This window comes from Gorilla gorilla, chromosome 19 (genome assembly GCF_029281585.2).
Source record: "Gorilla gorilla gorilla isolate KB3781 chromosome 19, NHGRI_mGorGor1-v2.1_pri, whole genome shotgun sequence".
NCBI lineage: Eukaryota > Metazoa > Chordata > Mammalia > Primates > Hominidae > Gorilla > Gorilla gorilla.
This window is the reverse complement of record NC_073243.2, coordinates 72,550,051-72,577,700: the sequence shown is the minus strand read 5'-3', so window position 1 is coordinate 72,577,700 and position 27,650 is coordinate 72,550,051. Positions and strand designations below refer to the sequence as shown.

Sequence of the window (27,650 nt, the reverse complement as noted above, 5' to 3'; positions counted from 1 at the left end):
ATTATACTCAGTGGTTAAAACTGAAACTTTTTATCAGACGTCAGGAACAAGACAAGGATGCCCATTGTATTTCTGTTCAAAATAGTACTAGAAGTCTTAGAGCAATTACGCAAAAGAAAGAGATAAAAGGCATTTAACTCAGAAAGGAAGAAGTAAAATTGTCTGCAGATGATATTCTTTTATGTAAAAAACCCTAAAGACTCCACCCAAAAAACAAAACAAGACAAAAAATGTTAGAACTAACAAATTCAGTAAAGTTGCAGGATACAAAATCAACATGCAAAAGTCCGTTGCATTTCTACTCACTAGCTACAAACCATCTAAAAAAGAAACTTTTAAAAATACCATTTACTACAGAATTAAAAAGAATAAAACACTTAGGAATAAATTTAACCAAGGAGGTGAAAGAGCTGTATGACGAAATTCATAAAACATTGATGAAAGAAATGGAAAATATACAAATCAATGGAAAGATATCCAATATTCATGGATTGGAAGAATTAATATTGTTAAAATAGTAATACTGCCCAATATGATCTACAGACTCAACGCAATCCCTATCATAATTTTATGTCATTTTCCACAGAAATAAAAAGAACAATCCTAAATTTTGTATGGAACCACAGAAAATCTCGAATGGCCAAAGCAATCTTGAGAAAAAAGAACAATACTGGTGGCACCATGCTTTCTGATAGAGGGGGTGTAATTTGTAGGCACCTGCACTTGTGTGTGAAATGACTAGAAAGGAAATGGCATAAGGCAATTATCAACTCAGCAGCGTAGAGGGCCACTTTCAGATATAACAGACTGTTGGTCAGGGTATCAATTAGGATGTTGTTGAATGGCTCAAGAAAAAGTAGCTTTTCTCACTATGCCAGGATGGTAGTGGCGAGTACAGCCTGAAACTCTGAGGATGGAGTCATCCCAGAAAGCATAGGAATGAAAGCTGAATTGGGAAATGCAAAAATCCATCCATTGCAAAAAGAAGTCTAGGCTCAATGTTAAGCATTCAGAAACAGACCAATACTTGTAACCATCATAGAGAGAAAAGCAAAAGTCTTGAACGAGAGACCAAGGGGCAAGATTACAGAAAGCAGAAAAACACAAAGATGGAAGCAAGTTTCTTTATGAGTACTGAATAAACAGATGTTGGAGAAGCTAGATTCAGAGAGAGAAGATCAAGGGGCTTGCATGTTTTAGGAGGCCAGACATATTATAAGGGTCAGTTGAAGTTATCCTGTTTAAGAATTTGTTCATATAATACTCCTTGAAAAGAAATAAACATTGCTTATGGCACTAAAAATGGAAGAGATAGACACAATCAAGAAATATTTCAGAGTTCAAGTTGTGGAGGTTTGGAGAGCAGTTGTAAATAGAGAGTAAGTAGAGAAAACTGTTGAAGATGTCATTAAAATTTTATTTGTACAAATGGATAATAAAACCATAAACCACATATTAGTTATTATTATCAAAGCCATCTCTCACTAATTGAGAGAAGAAACCTATGAACAACAGATTCATTGTAACCTCTTGAGGCACCCCTCTGCCAGAACCATCTAGCCAAGCTCCTGTCACATTCTTAACCCTTTAGCCATTAAGTTTTGGGGTAATTTGATAGTAAAGGATAACAAGTACAATCCATCTCTATTATCTATAGAATATTTTTTCTCTGCCTAAATCTTAAACGTTTGTGTGCTCTAGGACTTCAGTCTCTATGTTCTTCTCTTCTCCCTCATTGTACACTTCTTCGGTAATCTCAGGCACCCTCAAGAATGCAATGATCGCCAGGCGCGGTTGTTCACGCCTGTAATCCTAGCACTTTGGGAGGCCGAGGCAGGCGGATCATGATGTCAGGAGTTAGAGACCAGCCTGACCAACATGGTGAAACCCCGTCTCTACTAAAATACAAAAATTAGCTGAGCACGGTGGCGCACGCCTCGAATCCCAGCTACTCAGGAGGCTGAGGCAGGAGAATCGTTTAAACCCTGGAGGCAGTGATTGCAGTGAGCTGAGATTGCGCCACTGCACTCCAGCCTGGGCAACAGAGCGAGACTCCATCTCAAAAAAAAAAAAAAAAAAAAGATGCAATGATCATGTGTATGTTAATTAACACCTAGATCTCTTTTACAATTTAGATCATTCTCTCCATTTTGATTCAAATAATCTCCTTGCTGTAGGATAACTCCATCTAATTTCATATAGACCCTCAAACTCAAAATTATGAGCATTCGAATCATTATCTTCTCAGAACCCACTCCTTCTTTGGTAGATTTCCTGCACATCCAACTTCCCACATCTCTTTTGATGGCCTATAATTCACTGGTTGTGTGTGTGGGGGTTTTTTTTCTTTCCATTTTTATAGGGTCCATCTATAGAAAGTTTAGTTTGTGATAGGCACTATTCTAATCACTTCACAGTTATTAACACATTTAATCTTTCTGAAACCCTGTGAAGTGTATACTATTATCATGCGATTTTTTCATGGAAATTGAGATCCAGTTGCCTAAATTCACATAGATGGTAAGCGGAGGAAGTTACCAAAATTTAAACCCAGAGAATCTTAATTCAGAACCTTGTGATTGATCATATGCTATACTGTCTCCAATTTATTAATAATTTCTTAATTCTTAAATATGCTGGATTTTATCTCTTCTTCTTCATCTCTACTATTACAGACCCAGATTAGCCTTTTGTCATCTGCTTCTTGGACCATAAAATAGCCTCCTTCTGTTCTCATTACCTCTGGTCTTGTTCCCTTAAAATTTATTTCCACAAAACACAAAGTTCTAAAATGAAACTCTCAGGGTTTTGCTCTCCAGAGTGGCTCCCTCATTATGCTCAGGACTATGCTCAGTGTATTTATTATGGCACATGAGTGCCTTCATGATTTGACCCCTGCCTATGACTTCAACCCTGAATGCATGAGTTTATTTGTAGAACAGAGTCCCTTTCAAGATAGCAGTTTCTATAGGGAAAGACTACATATTTTCCACTTGGGAAACATCAACATAGGACAAATAACCAGGTATTTAATAAGCTTTATCTGCTGCTAGATTTTCTAAATGGGCTTAAGTTGTCAGTAGAAAGAATAGTTGGAATGTGTATTAAGCCTCTGCTTGCAATTTTGCTGTCAATTTTAATGGCAATTCCAATTAAATATTTGTTTTTTGCCATCATTAGAAATATTAACTTACAGTGTTAATATGCTGGCATGAATTTTTTATTCATTCAATAGGCATTTATTTAGCATAGTATACAGTATTAGTTTTTCAGTATTCTGTGGTAAATAAAAGACTGAGATAGCAACCAAAAAGCACGTATTATACAGCAAAATATATACCAAAATAGAGAAAAAATCAAAGCATATTGCATTTATTTGTAGGAGAAGCATTTTAGAAGATGGAGGATTCAGAGGAGAAAGCTGAGGGTGGAGTGGCGATCAAAAATCAGATCAGGGATGACTTTGTACTCCTTGCCAAGGAGATTGACTACTACACTGCAGGCTATAGATAGACACTCACCAAATTTAAGCTGCAGGGAGAATGATCAGATTTATTATTTTTACACTGAAATGTGGGGAATGAACTGATGTTGAGAAAAGCTAGAGGCTGTAAACTAAGAGCACTATTTTGAGTCATTCCTACATGAGAAGCGATGGGAGCTTAAGGCAGTGGCAGTGGGAATGGGGAATAAGAAACAGATTCAAAGGAGATTATAATAATAGAACTTGAAGATTGATTGGATATTGTGGGTTTTGAGGGAAATGAGTCTGTAAAGAATGTCTTAAGGAGGGATTTCAGGTTTTGAGTTTGATGAGTAGGTTGATATTATTTCCACTTACCAAGACAGAGAATTCAAGAGCAAGAAGCAGGAAATTGGGAGTAAGATTGGTTATCAGCTGTAGGTATGTTGACTCTGTGACAATGGCAGACAACTGGATATACAAGCATCTAGTTCAGAGAGAGATGTGGGCTGGAAATATAGGATTTGTGTGCAATCAGAATAGAGTGAAAACTGAAGCCATAGGAGAAGAGGAAAAGGAAATCACTCAAGAAGAATATATAGAGAGAAATCAGTGAAGCAATGTAGGAACTCTGGAAAGAGTTCAATACTATTTAAGGATTCTCCAAAAGGGAGCTCAAAATAAGCTTGAGTTAGACTTGAAGAGGGTTGAAAAATGCATAGACACAAGATGACAGAGAGTGGGGAATAAATGCAATGCAGATATGTTGAGATAGCAAGTGTAGACAACATGGGTATATAGAGATGGGAGAGGTTTCTTCATTTGTTTCTTTATAGATGAGACCCTTGAAAAATATTTATGTATGAAGTCCAGAGTGGAAGGAAAAAGAAGGAAAGGTTGAGTGGAGGCTTAGCAGAATGTCTAGCAATGTACTTGGAGTGGGATCCAGGCTAGGGAGGAGAAAGAATAACTTCCTACTGAGAGAATAGAAGGATGTAAAGAGGGACTGAGTAGCAAAGTCAGTACATAGAATAACTTTGAAGAAACAACTGGGAAAGCTCCTGCCTATGACTTGGGTATTCTCTGTCAAGTTGGAGCTAATGTCGTCTGCTGAACCCAGGATCAAAATGGTGAGTAAGAGTAAGAGGCTTGAGGGTGTTGCTGAAAGATTGAGCCTGCTCCTGTGAAGAACAAGAATGAGGAAAGCCTGAGAAGGTGTTACGGACCTACTGAATAATGTGGAGGACTCAGTTGAAATTATAATGCTAGCCGTTTTTGTGTGAGCATAATATTCTCTTTAGTGTTGAGCAGTGTAAGTTTACAAGTAGGGCAGAAAACAATAAGGTTCATGCCAAATCAGAGTTTTTCTGGATTGTAGGAGGAATGGAAAGCAAGGACATTGCTAATATTGGCAAATGTAGTCAAAATGGATCTAGCTTGGATGAACAAAATAATTTAAAGTAGGAAGAGCAAGATATACCAGGAGAAAAAAAGATTCCAAAAAGACTGAAGGTCTAGATGAGGCCAAGAAGAGGTTTGTGGGCATAAATGAGGGTGAGAGCTGAGAGGTTAGACAACTGTGATAAGACGAGAGGGTTAAAAGTTGGATTTTCAAATTTCAGAGACAGCAAAGTTCTGGTAAAGACAAAGCCAAGGGTTAGGTGGCTAGAAATGAGAGTGGCTATAGTGAAATGGTATAGGAAGTTATGAGGCAACAAGAAATACTTGGCAGTCCACATGATATTGAAGTCACCCAAGATTTTGGCAGGATTGGGGTGAAAACTATGCTTATAATCTGCGTGCATTTTGCAAATTTTTGTTCATCTCCCAAATCTTACATTTTCATGGAGACTCAGATTTAAGAAGAATTATAATGAACACCTGAAACCTGATTTAGGCTTACAAATTGTTATTCAACAACAAAAGTGAAGAAACAACCAAAGAAAAGTAAGTAGAAAAGGACCTAAGTTATAAATGCAATCATCACTCCCCCCTCCCCCTTTTTACTCCTACAGTTGTTCTTGGTCATTACTGCTAATTTATAAAGTGGTCAGTAAATCTTGACCTACTATGTGACCACTAATTATGTACCTAGCTTTGGCTAGGTCTTTTACTAATTATACTCTAAAATGAATAATAGCTAATATTTACTGAGGGCTTGCTATATGCCAGTGACTTTCTGAGTGTTTCACATATTTAGACCCATTTATCTCCATGAGGTAGGCATTATTATTTCTATTTTATAGATAAAGAAACTGAGGCACAATGATGATAAGTAATTTGCCTGAGATTTTACAGCACTAAGGGGCAGAGGTGGGATTTCAACCTAAGCAGAGTGGCTCTAGAACCACAGCCCATTAGAGACAAAAGACCCTAAATGAGAGAGTATGAATGGTTAAGAATAAGATGTCATTATTTAGGTGCATTCCCATGTTATGATGGACCAGTATAATTCTGTCAAAAATGAAAGCCAATAAATTATTGCCAATAAGTAACTAAGGCAAGAGTTAAAAAATTATTTCATCCAACGAAAACTGGTGAGTATTATATGGAGTTGGTATTGGTAATAAGCTATAAAGAAGTATAATATGTATAATTTGCCTTCAGGTACTACTGATACACATGAGAAAGTAAATGACATATTTCATTAAGTAGTAGGAATTAAAGAAAAAAATCATCTCTAAGGAGTTAAAGTAGATATTTCCCCTCATATAAGTTTGTGTTCTTTTATGTATAATAATAATGAGTTTGGCTACTTATTTTCCAAGACCATAACAGATTTGAATAAGGGGATTATCAGCAGTGGGAGCAGCAACGGAGTGATGTGGAGGCCTTAGCCAACCCCTATTCAACTCCCACTGCCCCAGTTGGCACCAAATAAATATTCAAGTCCACAATTCCTATCTTCTTTCTAATAAGCTTGACATCAAACTCTTTTGGGGGTATTAATCTCACCTGAACTAGTAAAAGGTATCTATTGTCTTCATTTTTCCCACCATATATGAACATAGATTAGTTTTGCTACAGAAATATTGATGTGTTAGATTATGCGATGCTGCTCCAAACTCCATTGTGATTTATATCACACCACATCACCTTTCTAAAATACCAAACATTCTGAAATGCTGAAACACATCTGTTTCCAGGGTTATGGATAAGGGAAAGCAGTGCTTCCTTTCCAAACGTGGCTTCAAGATCAGTCCTGGGCAGCCCCTAGCCATCACTATTCTATGTCGTACAAGTTATTACCCCTCTCGAGAAGCTAAGAGCTGATCACAGTGGTGGAGACAGGAAAACCGTAAAATGCAGACTAAACTCCAAACAAACTAAATCAACACAACAATAACCCTTCTCCCATCAGTAATGACCAAGGTGACCATGTTTGGTATTTTCTATTTAAGAAAGGAGAATGTATGTAATACTTTTTAAAAATAATTGTCATCTTTCCATCACAAAAATCTGTGCTTAAAGAAGTTTAACCTGGCATTATGGGGGAAAACCAACAGCCCAAAAGATTTCCTCAGATTTGTTGGCAACTGACTTATATTCTGACTTATAGGTATAAGAAACATGACCACATGTGAAAAAAAACATGCCAGTCAAATGGTCAAGATATGATAGTCTTTAGCATTCATGAGAAAACATGATTGCTTCTGGCTGCAATATGTAAAGACTGATTTATGATATTTTCAGAAAGTAATGCTTATTTAAAAGCATACACATTTTTCAAACTGGTGGGACTGATAACAATAAGAGCCCTGTAATAACTGAATAAGGCAGACCTTATGGCTCTTCTTTACCAATGAGACCATTTTAAGAAACAGACTCTTGTAGCTCCTGGGTCAGAGCAAGCTTATTATTATTCTTCATTATATTTTGCTTGGAACAAAGAAAGAATCTCTAAAGGTGATAAATATTAATCCTTTTAATGGTGGAGGGCTACACAGTCTGTCATTGTTCTAGAGAATTAGGTGACTTTGAGAAAGATAGCTAAGTTTGGAATAGTGTTGTGTAGAGTAATAATCATTTTTATAAATCATTTTCAAGAGGTAGAGGAGTTTAAGGTGAGTGAAAATAGCCACTCACATTAGTCAAGCAGGCTCTTCATAGGCGGATTCTGAAGGAAAACCAACGCAAAGATGAGTTTTCATCAGGAGGCTAGCAAACGATAACAGCAAAACTCAAGTAGCACGTAAGCAGTGTTATCACTACTTAAATCAGCACTGATTTAATTTTTAGTTATGTTAGATCCTGAGATAATTCTTTTTATGGAGTCTAGGTATTTGCCACATCTTTATCACTAGGTGCATGTTACTGAGGATTGAGAAGACACAATTGTATGTTTCTAAAGAGATCCAAACTACATCGCCTCTTCTTTAAGTCTTGTGTTCATGTGAAATTATTATTCTACTGAGTTTTTCACATTGTTTGGTACTAAACTTATTTAAGCAATTTTTCAGCCAAAAGTTGAACAGTGTGTTTTCCTCCGAGGAGACTTACTTCATAGACCAAAGAAGCCACGTTCCAAGGTCTTCGGTAGTATGTCAGAGTGTTTCCATCCCGATCCCGGTTACAGAGTCCATTGTAGAACTCATTGTCAAAAGGTGTGCTTAGGGGATCCATCCCTAAAATGTTGATCCTGAGAATGAACAGAGTAGTATCAGAAGTGGAAATACCACAACATAATGCAAGGCAGCCCTCTGTAGCTGGAAAAAGTGAGACAGCTTCAGTTCATGTCACCGTCACCCAATATGTGTGTGCTATAATCAGGAACAGAAGCAAGAGCCTGTTCACCTTGGCTCAGTGTCTCTGGCAGAAAGCATACCTTAGGAGAGGCTTATGAACTCTTTTAGGCAACTAAGGCACTGTTTAGAGTGCAATGAAAGAAATGCAATAAGTAAGGCACATGGGACCATCTGGTTCCTGGAGTTTTAACTTCACTGCTGTAACTCTTACCTAACCTCCCTTAGTGAACCGATAACTGGTGCTGTAATACCAACTATTTAAATTATTTGAGAACAGAGCCTCTCAGGGGGCCAATATAACATATGCAAGTAATTTTTCATCTATGAATCAACATTGGGGCTTTCTCTCACTCACCCCATTCTCTTTAAACTTAAGCCTTTTCCTCCAGCTGTCTCATTGCTTGTCAAGAACCTCATTCCCTCCAGGCTTATATTATTCCCGTTACGCTTTCCAAGATGAACACAAAAATTTTAGCATCCTGGCAAGGCATTCTCAAAAGTTCTATTTTTTCCCATAGCAAAATATTTTTATTTGGCAAGCTTTCATTCATAAATATAAATCTTATTTAGCTTTTAAAAAAGTTAAATTTTACTTGTAGGCTTAGAAACAATATATGAACAAGAAGCAGTTATTTCCTTGTGAAATATACCTCTGTTCATTGGAGGAACACAGTCATTGCTGTCTAGGCTGTATCTGGAATAAACGGCCCCAAGCCAGGGAGGCCAATAGGTTTGAGGATCAAATCTATAACTTACCTTGGCACAAAAACACAAACTCTTCCATTGCCCTAGGCCACATTCCTAACTCCAATGAACTGGATTACAAATCTGGATGTTGGTTTTAAGACCAATTTGTCAACGAGTGGGTAGTTGACTGTAAACCCATGGCTTACGCAAGAGAAATAATTGAAAGGGTTTCCTACTGGTAGTGGGTTAGTTAAAAACAACATCTTTATATAAATAGCACATTTTACATAAACTTTGAATCTACGAAGTTCCAAAGTGAATCTAAAGTGGTTCAACTTTAATGGAAGGCAAGTTAAGAAACTGATGCATGAATATCTTCCTCAAGGCTGACATATAGATAAAATTGACCACCTTCCACTGCCTGTCCCATCAAAATACCTTTCATGAAAAATGCTATGGCCTTAAAGTTCTAATATAGGGTCAAAAATTAGACCTATTAATTTGAATATGAGAAAAAAGAAAAAACATTATATATTTGATTTATTTTTTTAAACACCTTATTCCTCATGATAAATTAAAATTTTGGTCCCAATCCTTTACCCATCTCTGCATGTACACCCTTGCCATGACCTCATCACGGGCAAAGTATACTTCCTTCCCTAGTGGCGTTGTGCTTGGCCATGTGACTTACTTTAAGCCAATGGCATGTAGTTGAGAGTGACAGTGGGCCAGTTCAAAGCATGGGCATGAAGAGGCCTCATTCATTGCTTTCGCTTTCATGTATTTGTGCCATTGCCTTGAAAAGGGCTTCTAATGGGTAGCTGCTGCCCCTTCAACCTGGCTATCCCAGTGATCCCAGTGAAAAGCAGAACCACCCCAGCTGTTGCAGCTTGAGGTGAAGCTCCCAGTGAAGCCCAGCCTTGTGAGAAATAAACACTTATTTTTGTATCACTAAGGTTTTGACACAAGCTCTCCACCAGTAAGACATAAAATACTGGAAGCAAATGACCTGGGTTGTTTCTTAAACAAGACCTCAGCTACATTTTCTTTATATGATAGTGAACTACATATCTGGTGTGCCTACTTTAACAGAGACATTGTACCTCTTTATTTTCAGTGAACAATGAACAATGAAATCAACCTTTGTTTATATTGATGATTAGCTCTTAGGTGACTACTATATTTATGTGTTGTACAGTGTTTGCAATTGGCAGGGGGGAATATTAAGACAGTTTATATACACTCTCTGCTTCCATGCGAATTGTGTTCAAATTAAGGAGTAGAACATAAAATCACCAATTTCAAAAACTAGGCCAAGGAAGAATACACAATCAGCCCTCCATATCTGTTGGCTCTGTGCCTGTGGATTCAACCAATCATGGATTGAAAACATTTGGAAAAAAATGTACATGATAAGCATGTACAAACTTTTTCTCTTGTAGTATAGCAACAATTTATATGGCATTTACACTGTATCAGGTGTTATAAATAACCCAGAGATGATTTAAAGAGTACAGGAGGATGTACATAGGTATGTGCGAATACTATGTCATTTTATATCAGGGACTTGAGCATCCTGAAAGTTTTGTACATGTGGGAGGTCCTGGAACCGATCCCTGATGGGTAGAAGGGGAGGATTGTACTTGTGCCAAATGAGTGGTACATGTGAGTGCTTTACATATTGAGTCTTCTGGAGGAAGAAATCACCATGGGAGGGTCATTAAAAGAGTTTTAGAAGAAGAAAGATTTGATATGGGTTTTGAGGGGTGGGTAAATTGGGATGGGGCTAGTGCAGGAGAAATGTGTGGGTAAGAGCTCAGAGATGGAAATGGCATGTTATGAGGGTAATGGTCTTTGATACTGTTTGTCTCCACTATAAAGGAATTTTGATAAATTATACTTTCCTGCACATTTTTAGAGTGACATCTAATATTTTTCATCTTAAGTAGATGCAAAGAATATAATTCCTAATAATGTTGTCATTATTTGTACTTTAACATATAATTATTTTACCTCTTTAAAGACAAAATCAATAAATATAAATGCTGTAGTGATGCTGGGTCATACAGCATTGATATTTTTCTAACAGTTGGAAATTTTTTAGTTATTTTTATTCTTTTTTATTTATTTTTTTAATAGGCTTTACTTTTTAGAGCAGCTTTAGGTTCACAGCAAAAGTGAACAGAAGGCACACAGACTTCCTGTATACTCTATGCCCCTTTTTATTCTTGAATCCACATTTCTATTCCATTTCCCTCACAGAATTTTAACCTAATGTAATATAGTTTATTTTTGAAAGTTTTTATTGATTACCTTGTCATACTTTTCTGTACCAAAAAGATATTAATTGAAATTTAAAAATATTAAATACTCTTTGAACATAAGGTCTAAGTATTAAAAATTCTTTATTAATAGTAGCATATATAGGTATCTTAAATTTTTAAAAATCATTACTAAACATAAGTAAAATTTTATTGGAAAGCTATCTTAATGAAATGAATGAATCTTCTTTTTAAATTAATATGTTGGTTCCCACATCCATGAATGAATATTACTTCATTCATTCATTCATGGTGCTAGGAAGAGACGGTGTTCAGTATCAATTTGAGTCCTACTTTTCATTTTTATAGTTGTAAGTGCTGAGAAGCTTTACTCACATAAATAAGTAGATAAGAATAAAAGAAATTTTATTATAACAATGTCACACAATTTTAATCCCTTTTTCTGAGTTGTATACCAAAAAGAGATCCCATAGTTAGTGATCTTTCATCAAAAATTATTTTTATGCTCCACTATCTAAAAGTTGATTAGGTAATCTTTCAATGTTGATAAAAAGAATTAGAGATCACAAAACTTCAAGGTGTCAGAGTCCAGTTGAGTACTAACATTTGGAGTTGTTTCTTGTTTTTTTTTTTCCTCTCTATAGTAAAATGTGAGACGGGTGAGGAGTATACTCTGCTCTTAAAAAGTAAGAAGTAAGTGATTGTTTAAAAAAGCAAGAAAGGAGAATGGGCTTGACAGCTTGAATGCAGCTGAATTGTCATGCTTATTAATTTTGTGAAAAACATGTACATATGGAAGTTGAGGGTTTACTATTAGCTTAGCTACATAATTAATAGTTGAGGAAACTATTACCTTAGGACTTATTTGTCTGCCCTTGGAAAGTTTTTGTGCACCCCATGGTATGCATATCCTAGTTTGAAGGTTATTGTTTTATAGATCATCAAATTGGCCAGTTGGCTGGACCCATCTGGAAAGTTAAAATGAAGTTGATCCACAGTCTAAAGCACAACAAAGGAAGAAATGTTTCAAAAGCTTTGGACTTGGTTCCACTACTACAGAGACAGCCAGTCTAGTCCAGAATAAGCCAATTTTTTCTGCCAAGAAACATGAACATTTCTCATGGATGGAAAGTCATCACCTGGGAAATAAAAAAAAAAATATGTTCTTTGGCAGTGCTTATAGATGCCTGCTTTCACACCTGCATCTAGAACCACGGGCAGTTCCAATTTACCAGGTGAACTGAAGAGAAAGCTCCCTTCACAGAAGTGGTGTTATGCTTAGATCACAAAAAATAATTCCTTGCATATCACTTACAGCTGGCTGGATGTATGCCTTTTCAATGAATGCAAGATGGGTTGGGGAATTTCCCTAAACACTTCTGGAGAATCTCAGATGCCTACAAATAAGAGGCTGAAACATTTGTGATACAACTCAATTCTCCTGGCATAAGAACATAGATGTGAGAGGCCTTCAAATGAAAACAGTATAAATTAATTACCATGAGTGCTTGTGACTTTCACATGTAGAAGAATCTAACTGTATGTGACTATTGATAGGACTTTTTGAGGTTGTCCAGATTGAATTGGGTAGATGTAGTTTATAAGCATGTTGCTACGATTAGGGAGTGTACTCCTATTACCTCTATTTCACAAAGAATCCACAGCTCCATATAAGAATACTGGAGGTTTGTAGTGAGTAAACATGCAACATTAATGGTATGAAAGGATATTACAAATATAACAATATATGTTGTTTTGAAACCTCTTCCTAAATATTAATTACTGATTTATACCACTCTCCTATATTCCTTAATTCAAATATTTGTGTGATAAGTAGCTACTTAAGGAGTTTCATTTTTTAAGGTTAGTTTTGCTTTGAAGTTAAGGTGTCGAAGTTAAGACTTATGGATTTTGTAGTGATGGGAGGGAACCGCTGTGGGTGTTGGTTGGGGTTTTAAGGAGGAGAGGGTAAGGTGGTATGGTAGAAAAATACAGTTTTATGAGACTCAGAGAAACTTGTTTCAGCTCTACTAGAACTAATCAGTCAAATGGCCTTATTTATTTCACTCAGTTCTTATCTATAAAATGAATATAATACCTCCTCTAATGATCTCCCAGGATTATTTGGAAAATCTATGGAGATACAGTGTGGAAAAATATTTTGAAAAGTTTAAAGTATTATGCAAATGAAAGTTGTCATAGAACAATAGGTTTCATGAAGACTCAATTTAACATGGGTTATTACTCATGGTAATGGGGAATTTAATAAAAAAATGTTGATGGACTGATTCTATCAGGACCTACTTCATTTTCCATTTCTGCAGCTGACCTTTCCCCATAGCTGGGGCACCACCTTCTTACACAGCCTTGAAGACTCAGCTGTGGGATGGTTCCTAACACCAACCCTGACTGTGGTAAAGTGTGAGGTATTTAAGAATTCCTAGCTAGCCCTGCTTCATTATGAAACTCTCTGACAAATGCTATGCAACAAATTTTTCTTTTCCCTGAACAAAGGAAACCAATAGATTATGAATGATTGTTTTTCAGCTAAATGGGCCAATATTTCTATATTCTTTTCCTATAAGACAAACTATAAATTTGCATTGAATGAGAATAAATAACATACGTTAAGCTGTTTTATTTAGATTAAAAAGAAAGTTGTTTCTTGGATCCCAATTAAAGCAAAATAAAGTAGTAATGGGCTTTCACCATGGACTCACAATCTTTCCCTGAGGAAATAAATAAAAAGAATCAGGACTCATTTGAGCACACCATGATCTAGTTATAAGATATGGGAAAACTCCCATGCCATTTACTGCCTAAAATTTACCAAAAGGGCCTGCTGAACTTAGGGGCCTAAGACCATCCATTTGATTTGAGATTCCCACCTTTAGGCTAAGGGCCAAAGGCACTGTAAGTAATTTTGAATGCTGCTTGAACAAGATTTTATAAAGTGCATGAAGGGCACGTGAAATGCTTTATCTGGTGCCTGACTCTTGGTATCCTGGGATATTTTTCTTACCTAGATTTAAGAAGCAGAAGTTTCATTTGGCTTAGAGAGAGGAGACATCTCCTTCATTAGCTAAACTTTATAGAGGTCTTATCATAGGAACTGCCTAGTAACTTTGTGTAGGGTTTCTCAACCTTGGCACTGACGCTTTGGGTCAGGCTGTCCTATGCTTAGCATCATCTCTGGCCTCCACCCACTACATGCCAATAGCACTCCCCATTCTCACCCCCTCCAAGATGTCACAGCTACAATGGTCTCCAGATACTGTCTTTTCTCTCTTTTTTTTTTTTTTTTGAGATGGAGTCTTGCTGTGTCGCCCAGGCTGGAGTGCAGTGGCGTGATCTCGGCTCACTGCAAGCTCTGCCTCCTGGGTTCACGCCATTCTCCTGCCTCAGCCTCCCAAGTAGCTGGGACTACAGGCACCCGCCACCATGCCCGGCTGATTTTTCACCGTGTTAGCCAGGATGGTCTCGATCTCCTGACTTTGTGATCCGCCCGCCTCGGCCTCCCAAATTGCTGGGATTACAGGCGTGACCCGCCGCAGATATCGTCAAATGTCTGCTGGGGGAAAAATTACCACTGATTGAGAACCACTGCCTTACCCTTCTACCAGCCTTGCTCTTACCATCACCCCTGTCTTTTTTCCTCTCCTCATCTCCATACCCGGGACTGGAGTCCTATCCCTGAAAAGAAATTCAGTCTTACATGATGCCAATTGACAATATTTTAGAAAGTACTTAAAGGATATTCATTAATTAATAATTAGCCGATTTATCCACCTACCAAGTATTTACTGAGCACCTACTATGACCCAGGCACAGGAATTATGAGCATAAAGAGACACATTACATTATAGGTGAGGAAATAAAGCCATATACCATCTCTTTCAATATACTACCGGGTGGAAGAATGACCATGTCTTTGTTGGGGACAATTTTCCAACAAATCCGCCTTTACCAAAAACAGCAACAAATCCACCTTTACCAAAAACAGCTCAGAATGAGTAAGAGAGGCCGTGTAGTAGATATTCCTAGGATGCCCTCTGACTATATATGGAACAGAACAGAATAGAACCGAATCTCTCTGCATATAGTCTCTATTCTGTATAATCCTGAGTTCTAAACTCCAAGACATCCCATCTGAGCTTACAGGCACCTGTCCAGAGCCCCTAGGTTTTGTATGGAAAATGAGTGAAATGTCAGCTCTCTATAATGAGAACCAGAACCTCAACATAATCATCCTCTGGCATCAAAACTACTTCCTCTGATCACATTCCTCCTGGGTCAGCTCCAGAATGCTGGAAACTCCCAAGATCCAGGAGAAGTTCCAATGGAAGACAGCCTTCCCAGCAATGCAAATATTTGAATTGAATTGCTAGATCTCCTATTGGAAATTCATTCCAAATGTTAACATATCATGTCAATGTTGCTGTGGTCTCCCAGAGGTTCCTAAATGAGAGATTTCATCTCTTGCTCCACTGAGAGACAATTATCTAACATCTTGATCATCTAGTCCACTCTACAGACCCCTACTGAGGGCAGGCAATTTGTCCAAATTATCCTGAGATGCTTATTTAGCACTTCCTTTAAGCTCAAAGGTAGTTCAAAAATAATACAGACCCATCAGCTGTATCACCTATGTCCCTCGCACAAATGCTTCTACCAGTCTATCACAATGAGAGAGATGGAGATCATTTTCACTCATTTTCATCTGAAAAAGTACAAGTAAAATACACACCCATAGCCTGCTGTTCGTGCCAGCTCAGACTCTTCTACCACTCTGTCTCTGCAGGGGGGACGGGGCTCGCTTTCACAATCATCCTCATCTGAAAAGTCCCCGCAGTCATTGTCACCATTACACCGAAGTCGCATCTTTATGCATCTGCCTGCAATCAAAATCAGGAGAGACTCAACGTATCTAATGTCAAATTTTCTCTTTCTTTCTGAAGTTATCAAATGCATTTTAACCCTGGAGGTGAGGTATCAGAAAAACACATTTGAGTTCTTTGTACAGAATATATAGATGGCCCCTTTTGGGGCCTTTCACACTTGGAAATCCAAGTGTCCAGAAGCATATGCTTTTTTTTTTTCTTTTCATTCAGGAAGGCACACAGAAAGCTACAATGAGCAATTCAAGCACAAAGATTACCTGTACTGCATTGAAAGTCATTTCCGCAGTCATCCTCAGCATCCTCACAGGGCTCTGTGGGCACACACTGTCGTCTGTCTCCCACAGCGTCGGTGCATCTTTTCCCATTAAATTGTCCAAAGACCTCAATGCTTCTTGAACGAAACTGCACAATATCAGTTGGAATGATTATAATTTCTAATGCCAAAAAAAGGGTATGGTCTAAAGGTGCATCCATACAACTATATCCCTGCAATGAGTCAATGGTTTTAAGATAGAAGTGGTGGAAGAAGTCACTGATGTTATTTAGGGTAACACTCTGCATTCTAGGTTTGGCAGCCTCTTATACAGATGATTCCTCTGGACACTTATTTAGTATTCTGTACAACATAAAGATTTCCTGGAAAAGTTAGCAACATACATTTAAATGTTTATCTCTCTTTCTGGGTTTGGAACTCAGTTGTGGGGCTCCCTGCCTCATAGTCATTTTTCTGGAGAGGCTAGCAATACAGTTTCCATTTGGGGAGGTCAGTGGGGAAGGGAGATGAACACTTACCATTTGTCTGAGACAAGGATCGCATTGTGACCATTCACTCCAGGGGCTCATTCTGCAGTCTATGTGTGATGCAGAGCCACTGCTTTCTGTTAGCTCTGGGTCATAACTAAGATAATAGAACATCCCAGTTTATAATGACCATTGTGTATATCTGTTTCCAAGAAGTCTTCACAAACACAGTTCATTTTGTGCTTTATCCCCTCTCAAATTATACCACTTATCTTTTTACTATATCTCTCATTTCACCCTCAATTGCATGCTGTTTTGTATTTTCAACTCATCTTTTTGTTAATTCTTGTCTGTATTGTAAGTTAACTTTTAACTTCCCAGGAATGCAAATATTTGAAACAACAAAACAACGGCAATGAGGAAAACTAGCAAAGCATCTTTCCAGGTGTTTTATATAGATTAATCTTATATTTCCAACTAGATTATGAACTTAATGAAGCCAGAAATCTGATTTTATTTTTTTGTGTGTCTTCCTTCCCATCCACCATACCCCACCCCTCCCAAGAATCTGGTGAGGCTAAGTTACCTCATTCTCTTGCAAATTTAAGCCAGCCAGCCCAGGCTCAGCCATTCTTGTAGCGGGCACCTCATAAATCAGGTTTCCCCTCTCTGGTATTCTGTATGCCCTAAACTGGATGCTTTGCCACTTCACACTTCACTTCAGGACTTATTCCTGGTCTTTCTGAGTTTTAACATCATATATTTTGGCACTTATGCCTCCCTTTCCACCCCCAGGCCCACTGCTCAGCAGGGCTTTTCTGGCTTTGAACTTTCCTTTCTCTGTTGGTTCACCATTTGAGTCTCTTCTGGTTGAAATATCACCCAGGATAATTACAAAAAAAAGAAAACACATCAGAACCAGAAACCACCCAACAAGAATCCTACAAATTCCCTACCTCTACTTGCCTGACCTGACACTGATCCTTCCTATAGTTAGGCCTCTTAAACCACAGAAAAGGCTAGCTGAACAGGAACAGCTCCAGTTTACAGCTCCCAGTGCGAGTGATGGAGAAGTCAGGTGATTTCTGCATTTCCAACTGAGGTACCAGGTTCATCTCACTGGGGCTCATCAGACAGTGGGGGCAGGACAGTGGGTGCAGCCCATTGAGTGTGAGCCAAAGCAGGGCAAGGCATCGCCTCACCCAGGAAGTGCAAGGGGTCAGGGAATTCCCTTTCCTACCAAAGGGAAGGGGTGACAGACAGCACCTGGAAAATCGGGTCACTTCCACCCTAATACTGTGCTTTTCCAACGGTCTTAGCAAACGGCACAACAGGAGACTATATCCTGCACCTGGCTCAGAGGGTCCCACCCCCATGGAGACTTGCTCATTGCTAGCACAGCAGTCTGAGATCAAACTGCAAGGGCAGCGAGGCTGGGGAGGGGCGCCCGCCATTGCTGAGGCTTGAATATGTAAACAAAGCAGCCAGGAAGCTCGAACTGGGTGGAGCCCACCACAGCTCAAGGAGGCCTGCCTGCCTCTGTAGAGTCCACCTCTGGGGGTAGGGCATAGCCAAATAAAAGGCAGCAGAAACCTCTGCAGACTTAAATGTCCCTGCCTGACAGCTTTGAAGAGAGTAGTGGTTCTCCCAGCATGGAGTTTGAGATCTGAGAATGGACAGACTGCCTCCTCAAGTGGGTCGCTGATCCTCGAGTAGCCTAACTGGGAGGCAGCCCCCAGTAGGGGCAGACTGACACCTTACATGGCTGGGTACCCCTCTGAGATGAAGCTTCCAGAGGAACGATCAGGCAGCAACATTTGCTCTTCAGCAAAATTCGCTGTTCTGCAGCCTCCGCCACTGATACCGAGGCAAACACGGTCTGGAGTGGACCTCTGGCAAACTCCAACACACCTGCAGCTGAGGATCATGACTGCTAGAAGGAAAACTAACAAACAGAAAGGACATTCACACCAGAACCCCATCTGTACGTCACCATCATCAAAGACCAAAGGTAGATAAAACCACAAAGATGGGGGGAAAACAGAGCAGAAAAGCTGAAAATTCTAAAAATCAGAGCACCTCTCCCCCTCCAAAGGAACACAGCTCCTCACCAGCAATGGAACAAAGCTGGATGGAGAATGACTTTGATGAGATGAGAGAAGAAGGCTACAGACGATCAGACTTATCTGAGCTAAAGGAGGAAGTTCGAACCCAATGCAAAGAAGCTAAAACCTTGAAAAAAGATTAGACAAATGGCTAACTAGAATAACCACTGTAGAGAAGTCCTTAAATGACCTGATGGAGCTGAAAACCATGGCACGAGAACTACGTGATGAATGCACAAGCTTCAGTAGCCGATTCGATCAACTGGAAGAAAGGGTATCAGTGATTGAAGATCAAATGAATGAAATGAAGTGAGAAGAGAAGTGTAGAGACAAAAGGATAAAAAGAAATGAACAAAGCCTCCAAGAAATATGGAACTATGTGAAAAGATCAAATTTATGTCTGATTGGTGTACCTGAAAGTGACGGGGAGAATGGAACCAAGTTGGAAAACACTCTGCAGGATATTATCCAGGAGAACTTCCCCAACCTAGCACAGCAGGCCAACATTCAAATTCAGGAAATACAGAGAATGCCACAAAGATACTCCTCGAGAAGAGCAACTCCAAGACACATAATTGTCAGATTCACCAAAGCTGAAATGAAGGAAAAAATGTTAAGGGCAGTCAGAGAGAAAGGTCAGCTTACACATAAAGGGAAACCCATCAGACTAACAGCAGATCTCTCGGCAGAAACTCTACAAGCCAGAAGAGAGTGGGGGCAATATTCAACATTCTTAAAGAAAAGAATTTTCAACCCAGAATTTCATATCCAGCCAAACTAAGCTTCATAAGTGAAGGAGAAATATAATACTTTACAGACAAGCAAATGCAGAGAGATTTTGTCACCACCAGCCCTGCCCTACAGGAGCTCCTGAAGGAAGCACCAAGCATGAAAAGAAACAACCGGTACCAGCCACTGCAAAAACATGGCAAATTGTAAAGGTCATCAATGCCAGGAAGAAACTGCATCAACTAATGAGCAAAATAACCAGCTATCATCATAATGACAGGATCAAATTCACACATAACAATATTAACCTTAAATGCAAAATGGGCTAAATGCGCCAATTAAAAGACACAGACTGGCAAATTGGATAAAGAGTCAAGACCCATCAGTGTGCTGTATTCAGGAGACCCATCTTATGTGCAGAGACACACATAGGCTCAAAGTAAAGGGATGGAGGAAGATCTACCAAGCAAATGAAAAACAAAAAAAGGCAGTGGTTGTAATCGTAGTCTCTGATAAAACAGACTTTAAACCAAAAAAGATCAAAAGAGACAAAGAAGGCCATTACATAACGGTAAAGGGAGCAATTCAACAAGAAGAGCTAACTATCCTAAATATATATGCACCCAATACAGGAGCACCCAGATTCATAAAGCAAGTCCTTAGAGATCTACAAAGAGACTTAGACTCCCACACAATAATAATGGCAGATTTTAACACCCCACTGTCAACATTAGACAGATCAATGAGACAGAAAGTTAACAAGGATATCCAGGAATTGAAATCAGCTCTGCACCAAGTGGACCTAATAGACATCTACAGAACTCTCCACCCCAAATCAACAGAATATACATTCTCAGCACCACATCGCACTTATCCCAAATTTGACTACACAGTTGGAAGTAAAGCACTCCTCAGCAAATGTAAAAGAACAGACATTATAACAAACTGTCTCTCAGACCACAGTGCAATCAAACTAGAACTCAGGAATAAGAAACTCATTCAAAACCACTCAGCTACATGGAAACTGAGCAACCTGCTTCTGAATGGCAACTGGGTACATAACGAAATGAAGCCAGAAATAAAGATGTTCTTTGAAACCAATGAGAAAAAAGACACAACATACCAGAATCTCTGGGACACATTCAAAGCAGCATGTAGAAGGAAATTTATAGCACTAAATGCCCACAAGAGAAAGCAGGAACGATCTAAAATTGACCCCCTAACATCACAATGAAAAGAACTAGAGAAGCAAGAGCAAACACATTCAAAAGCTAGCAGAAGGCAAGAAATAACTAATATCAGAGCAGAACTGCAGGAAATAGAGACACAAAAAACCCTTCAAAAAATCAATGAATCCAGGAGCTGGTTTTTTGAAAAGATAAACAAAATTGATAGACCGCTAGCAAGACTAATAAAGAAGAAAAGAGAGAAGAATCAAATAGATGCAATAAAAAATGACAAAGGGGATATCACCACCGATCCCACAGAAATACAAACTACCATCAGAGAATACTATAAACACCTCTATGCAAATAAACTAGAAAATCTAGAAGAAATGGATAAATTCTTGGACACATACACTCTCCCAAGACTAAATCAGGAAGAAGTTGAATCCCTGAATAGACCAATAACAGGCTCTGAAATTGAGGCAGTAATTAATAGCCTACCAACCAAAAAAAGTCCAGGACCAGATGGATTCACAGCTGAATTCTACCAGAGGTACAAGGAGGAGCTGCTACCACTCCTTCTGAAACTATTCCAATCAATAGAAAAAGAGGGAATCCTCCCTAACTCATTTTATGAGGCCAGCATCATCCTGATACCAAAGTCTGGCAAAGACACAACAAAAAAAGAGAATTTTAGACCAATATCTCTGATGAACATTGATGCAAAAATCCTCAATAAAATACTGGCAAACCGAATCCAGCAGCACATCAAAAAGCTTATCCACCATGATCAAGTGGGCTTCATCCCTGGGATGCAAGGCTGGTTCAACACATGCAAATCAATAAACGTAATCCAGCATATAAACAGAAACAAAGACAAAAACCACATGATTATCTCAATAGATGCAGAAAAGGCCTTTGAGAAAATTCAACAGCCCTTCATGCTAAAAACTCTCTATAAATTAGGTATTGATGGGACATATCTAAAAATAATAAGAGCTATTTATGACAAACCCACAGCCAATATCATACTGAATGGGCAAAAACTGGAAGCATTCCCTTTGAAAACTGGCAAAAGACAGGGATGCCCTCTCTCACCACCCCTATTCAACATAGTGTTGGAAGTTCTGGCCAGGGCAATAAGGCAGGAGAAAGAAATAAAGGGTGTTCAATTAGGAAAAGAGGAAGTCAAATTGTCCCTGTTTGCAGATGACACGACTGTATATTTAGAAAACTCCCTTGTCTCAGCCCCAAATCTCCTTAAGCTGATAAGTAACTTCAGCAAAGTCTCAGGATACAAAATCAATGTGCAAAAATCCCAAGCATTCTTACACACCAATAACAGACAAACAGAGAGCCAAATCATGAGTGAACTCCCATTCACAATTGCTTCAAAGAGAATAAAATACCTAGGAATCCAACTTACAAAGGATGTGAAAGACCTCTTCAAGGAGAACTACAAACCACTGCTCAGCAAAATAAAAGAGGATGCAAATAAATGGAAGAACATTCCCTGCTCATGGATAGGAAGAATCAATATCATGAAAATGGCCATACTGCCCAAGGTAATTTATAGATTCAATGCCATCCCCATCAAGCTACCAATGACTTTCTTCACAGAATTGGAAAAACTACTTTAAAGTTCATATGGAACCACAAAAGAGCCCTCATTACCAAGATAATCCTAAGCCAAAAGAACAAAGCTGGAGACATCACGCTACCTGACTTCAAACTGTACTACAAGGCTACAGTAACCAAAACAGCATGGTACTGGTACCAAAACAGAGATATAGACCAATGGAACAGAATGGAGCCCTCAGAAATAATACCACACATGTACAACTATCTGATCTTTGACAAACCTGAGAAAAACAAGAAATGGGGAAAGGATTCCCTATTTAATAAATTGTGCTGGGAAAACTGGCTAGCCATATGTAGAAAGCTGAAATTGGATCCCCTCCTTACACCTTATACAAAAATTAATTCAAGATGGATCAAAGACTTACATGTTAGACCTAAAACCATAAAAACCCTAGAAGAAAACCTAGGCAATACCATTCAGGACATAGGCATGGGCAAGGACTTCATGTCTAAAACACCAAAAGCAATGGCAACAAAAGCCAAAATTGACACATGGGATCTAATTAAACTAAAGAGCTTCTGCACAGCAAAAGAAACTACCATCAGAGAGAACAGGCAACCTACAGAATGGGAGAAAATTTTTGCAATCTACTCATCTGACAAACGGCTAATATCCAGAATCTATAAAGAACTCAAATAAATTTACAAGAAAAAAGCAAACAACCCCATCAAAAAGTGGGCAAAGGATATGAACAGACACTTCTCAAAAGAAGACATTTATGCAACCAACAGACACATGAAAAAATGCTCATCATCACTAGCCATCAGAGAAACGCAAATCAAAACCACAACGAGATACCATCTCACACCAGTTAGAATGGCAATCATTAAAAAGTCAGGAAACAACAGGTGCTGGAGAGGATGTGGAGAAATAGGAACACTTTTACACTGTTGGTGGGACTGTAAACTAGTTCAACCATTGTGGAAGTCAGTGTGGCGATTCCTCAAGGATCTAGAACTAGAAATACCATTTGACCCAGCCATCCCATTACTGGGTATATACCCAAAGGATTATAAATCATGCTGCTATAAAGGCACATGCACACGTATGTTTATTGTGGAACTATTCACAATAGCAAAGACTTGGAACCAACCCAAATGTCCATCAATGATAGACCGGATTAAGAATATATGGCACATATACACGATAGAATACTATGCAGCCATAAAAAAGGATGAGTTCATGTCCTTTGTAGGGACATGGATAAAGCTGGAAACCATCATTCTCAGCAAACTATTGCAAGGACGAAAAACCAAACATTGCATGTTCTCACTCATAGGTAGGAATTGAGCAATGAGAACACTTGGACACAGGGTGGGGAACACCACACACTGGGGCATGTTGTGGGGTGGGGGGAGGGGGGAAGGAACGCATTAGGAGATATACCCAATGTAAATGATGAGTTAATGGGTGCAGCACACCAACATGACACATGTATACATATGTAACCAACCTGCACGTTGTGCACATGTGCCCCGAACTTAAAGTATAATAAAAAAAAAAAAAGGAAAAAAAAAAACACAGAAAAGACTAGGTGAGGCCAATCTCTCCTCAAATTCTCTAGATCCCAGCTCCCCTTAGAGACTCTGATTCATTGAATATCTCCTTCCTTTTAAACTCTCCCTCTCTACTATCTCCTTTCCATTTGTAATATAAAGTGTTCAAGCTTGTGATATTAAACATAAAAAGCCAAGGAATGAACAAATCATGCACCGTCCCTGATTACACATTTTCTTCCAGCCACTGCCATCTCCCTCCTGCCCTTCACAATAACACTTCTTAGAATAAATGCTGGAAGCACATTTATGTCTTTCTGTCATCCAAAGAACAAGTCTTATCTCCTTCAAACTCTACATGCCCTTTTAGTTACTTCTAAATTCTCTTTTCTTTTAGCAAAGTTTCTTGAGAAAGTAGTGAGCACCCTCGTCTCTTGTTTCTTACATCCCAACACTTCTCAACCCTCCTGCCCTGTGAACGCTGCTCTTGCCCAACTCCGTGATGACTGCCATGTGCCTCACTGTTCCTTTCAGTCCTTATCTTACTGACTGCTTCATGACATTCAATGTATTCACCACTGTTGCTTTTCAGGACACTCTCTTCTCTTGGATTATAGGGTCTTTCTTTCATTTCTTTTTTCTTCTCTGCCTGGTACTCCTACTCTTCTATGCAGGCGCCTCTTCTTCTGATAGTCCTTGAAATACTAATTTTCCCTCGAGATCCTTTCCTTGGATGTCTCTCTCTCTCTCTCTTATTTTTCTCTATATTTTCCCCAGAACTTTGGTTTTCATGTTTATGCTAATGACACTGTATTAATCTGTTCTCACATGGCTATAAAGAACTACCTGAGACAAGGTAACTTATAAAGAAAAGAGGTTGATTGACTCACAGTTCCACAGGCTGTATGGGAGGCATGACTGGGAAGGTCTCAGAAACTTACAATCATGGCAGAAGGGTGAAGGGTAAGCAAGTACATCTTCACATAACATCAGGAGAGAGAGAGTGATGGGGGAAGTACTACACAGTTTTTAACAACCAGGTCTCATGAGAACTCCATCATGAGAACAGCAAAAAAGGAAGTCCAGCCCCATGATTTAATCACTTTCCGCCAGGCTCCTCCTTGAACATGTGGGGATTACAATTCAACATGGGAGATGAGTGGGGACACAGTGCCAAACCATATCATTCCACCCTGGCCCGTCCAAAATCTCATGTTCTTCTCACATTTGAAAACACAGTGATGCCTTCCCAACAGTCCCCTGAGTCTTAACTTATTCCAGCATTAACTAAAAAGTCCAAGTTGAAAGTTTCATCTGAGACAAGGCAAGTCCCTTCTGCCTATGAGCCTGTAAAATCAAAAAGAAGTTAATTACTCCCAAGGTACAATGGAGGTACAGGCATAGGGTAAATGCTCCCTTTCCAAAAGGAGAAATCAGCCAAGAGATAGGGGCTACAGGCACCATGCAAGTCCAAAACCCAGTTGGACAGTCATTAAATCTTAAAGCTCCAAAATGATCTCTTTTGACTCCACTAATCATGTTCAGGGAATGCTGATGCAAGGAGCAGCTCTGCTTCCGTGCCACTGCCTGAATAGACCCTGCAGCTGCTTTCATGGGCTGACATTGAGTGCCTGCAGCTTTTCCAGGTACACAGGGAAAGTTGGTGGATCTACCAATCTGGGGTCTGGAGAATGGTGGCCCTTTTCTCACAGTTCTACTAGGCAGTGCCCCAGTAGGGACTCTGTGCAGGGGCTCAAACCTGACACTTTTCCTCCACATTGCCCAAGTAGAGGTTCTCCACAAGGGCACCGTCCCTATAGCAAACTTCTGCTTGGACATCCAGGCATTTCTATACATTCTCTGAAATCTAGGTTGAGGTCCCCAACCTCAACTCTTCCCTTCTGTGCACCTGCAGGCCCAACACCATGTGGAAACCACCAACGCTTGGGTTTGTACCCTCTGAAGCAATGGCCTGAGCTGTACTTGGCCCCTTTTAGGCACAGTTGGAGTTGGAGCAGCTGTGATGCAGGGTGTCATGTCCCAAGGCTGCACAGAGCAGTGGGGCCCTGGGCCTAGTCCATGAAATCATTTTTACCTCCTAGATATCCAAGCCTGTAATGGAAGGGGCTACCACAAAGGTCTCTGAAATGCCCTGGAGGCATTTTCCCCTTTGTCTTGGCTATTAACATTTGGCTCCTCTTTATTTTTGCAAATATCTGCAGCTGGCTGGAATTTCTCCCCAGAAAATGAGTTTCTCTTTTCTACCTCATGGTCAGGCTGCAAATTTCCCAAACTTTTACACATTCCTTCCCGTTTAAATATATGTTCTCTTTGCTTACGTGAATGAGCATAGGATTTTAGAAGCAGCCAGGCCATATTCTGAACACTTTGTTGCTTAGAAATTTCTTCTACCAGATACCTTAAGTCATCTCTCTCAAGTTCAAAGTTCCACGGATTCCTAGAGCATGGGCACAGTACCGCCAGTCTCTTTGGTAAAACGTAGCAAGAGGACCTTTGATCTAGTTCCCAATAAGTTCCTCATCTCCATCTGAGACCATCTCAGCCTGGATTTCATTGTCCATATCACTATCAGCATTTTGGCCCAAATCACTCAACAAGTCTCTAGGAAGTTCCAAATTTTCTCTCATTTTCCCTTCCTGTCTTCTTCTGAGACCTCCAAACTCTTCCAACCTCTGCCTGTTACCCAGTTCCAAAGTCAATTCCACATTTTCAGGTATCTTTAAAGAATGTCCCACTCTTGTTACCAATTTTCTGTATTAGTCTGTTCTCACATGGCTATAAAGAACTACCTGAGACTGGGTAACTTCTAAAGAAAAAAGGTTGAATTGACACAGAGTTCCACAGGTTGTATAGGAGGCATGGCTGGGGAGGCCTCAGGAAACCCAATCATGGTGGAAGGGTGAAGGGGAAGCAAGCACATCTTCACATAGTGGCAGGAGACAGAGTGAAGGGAGAAGTACTACATACTTCTAAACAACCAGCTCTCATGAGAACTCCATCACAAGAACAGCAAGGGGGAAGTCCACTCCGATAATTAAATCACCTTTCACTATGCCTGTCCTTCAACACATGGGAATTACAATTTGACATGAGATTTGGGTAGGGACACAGAGCCAAACCATATCAGACACCCAGAGATAAGTCAGCAGCCCAGACCTCTCCTGCACTTTAAACTTTTGAATACAACTTCCAACTGGACCTTGCACTTGAAGGTCTTCATGACTTACTGAACTCAATGCATTCCCAAATGAGTGCGTTAATTTTTCTCCCCTCTCAAATATGCTTCTCCCTTGTATTTATTGTCTTGGCAAATGGCACTTCCATTTATGCAGTCATTCTAATCAGAGACCTGGTGCTACTTGTCTCATCCTGCACTCCAATCCTCATCTATGCCATCTAGTCAACCACAAAAATTTGCTGTTTACAGTCTTGTAAATGATTCTCAAACCCATCCATTCTCTTCATCTCTTTCAGATGTTTTTCTTGTCTACACCAACATTATATATCTCCTAGATGACTACAAAAATTGCTCTCTAATTCAGTTTCCAGAAGGCATCCAGAGGGGTCTTTTAAAAATGCAAATTTGATCTTATCATTCAGTTACGAGAAACCTTCAGTAGCTTCCCACCACTCTTGTGATGAAGTCTAAGTTTTTTTGTTTTTTCCTTTAAC

General features: G+C 39.3%; 1 protein-coding gene across 1 annotated transcript in view; it reads right to left on the bottom strand.

Annotated features, from left to right (window-relative positions):
• C9 (complement C9) overlaps positions 1 to 27,650 on the bottom strand; it is an 85,640-nt gene that overhangs the window by 46,405 nt on the left and 11,585 nt on the right. Inside the window, exons 2-5 of the mRNA XM_004058935.4 lie at positions 16,871 to 16,976; positions 16,336 to 16,480; positions 15,925 to 16,072; positions 7,964 to 8,102 (exon numbers count right to left, since the gene is read on the bottom strand). Coding sequence (XP_004058983.1) covers positions 7,964 to 8,102; positions 15,925 to 16,072; positions 16,336 to 16,480; positions 16,871 to 16,976 — 538 coding nt within the window. The remainder of the gene's footprint in view (positions 1 to 7,963; positions 8,103 to 15,924; positions 16,073 to 16,335; positions 16,481 to 16,870; positions 16,977 to 27,650) is intronic.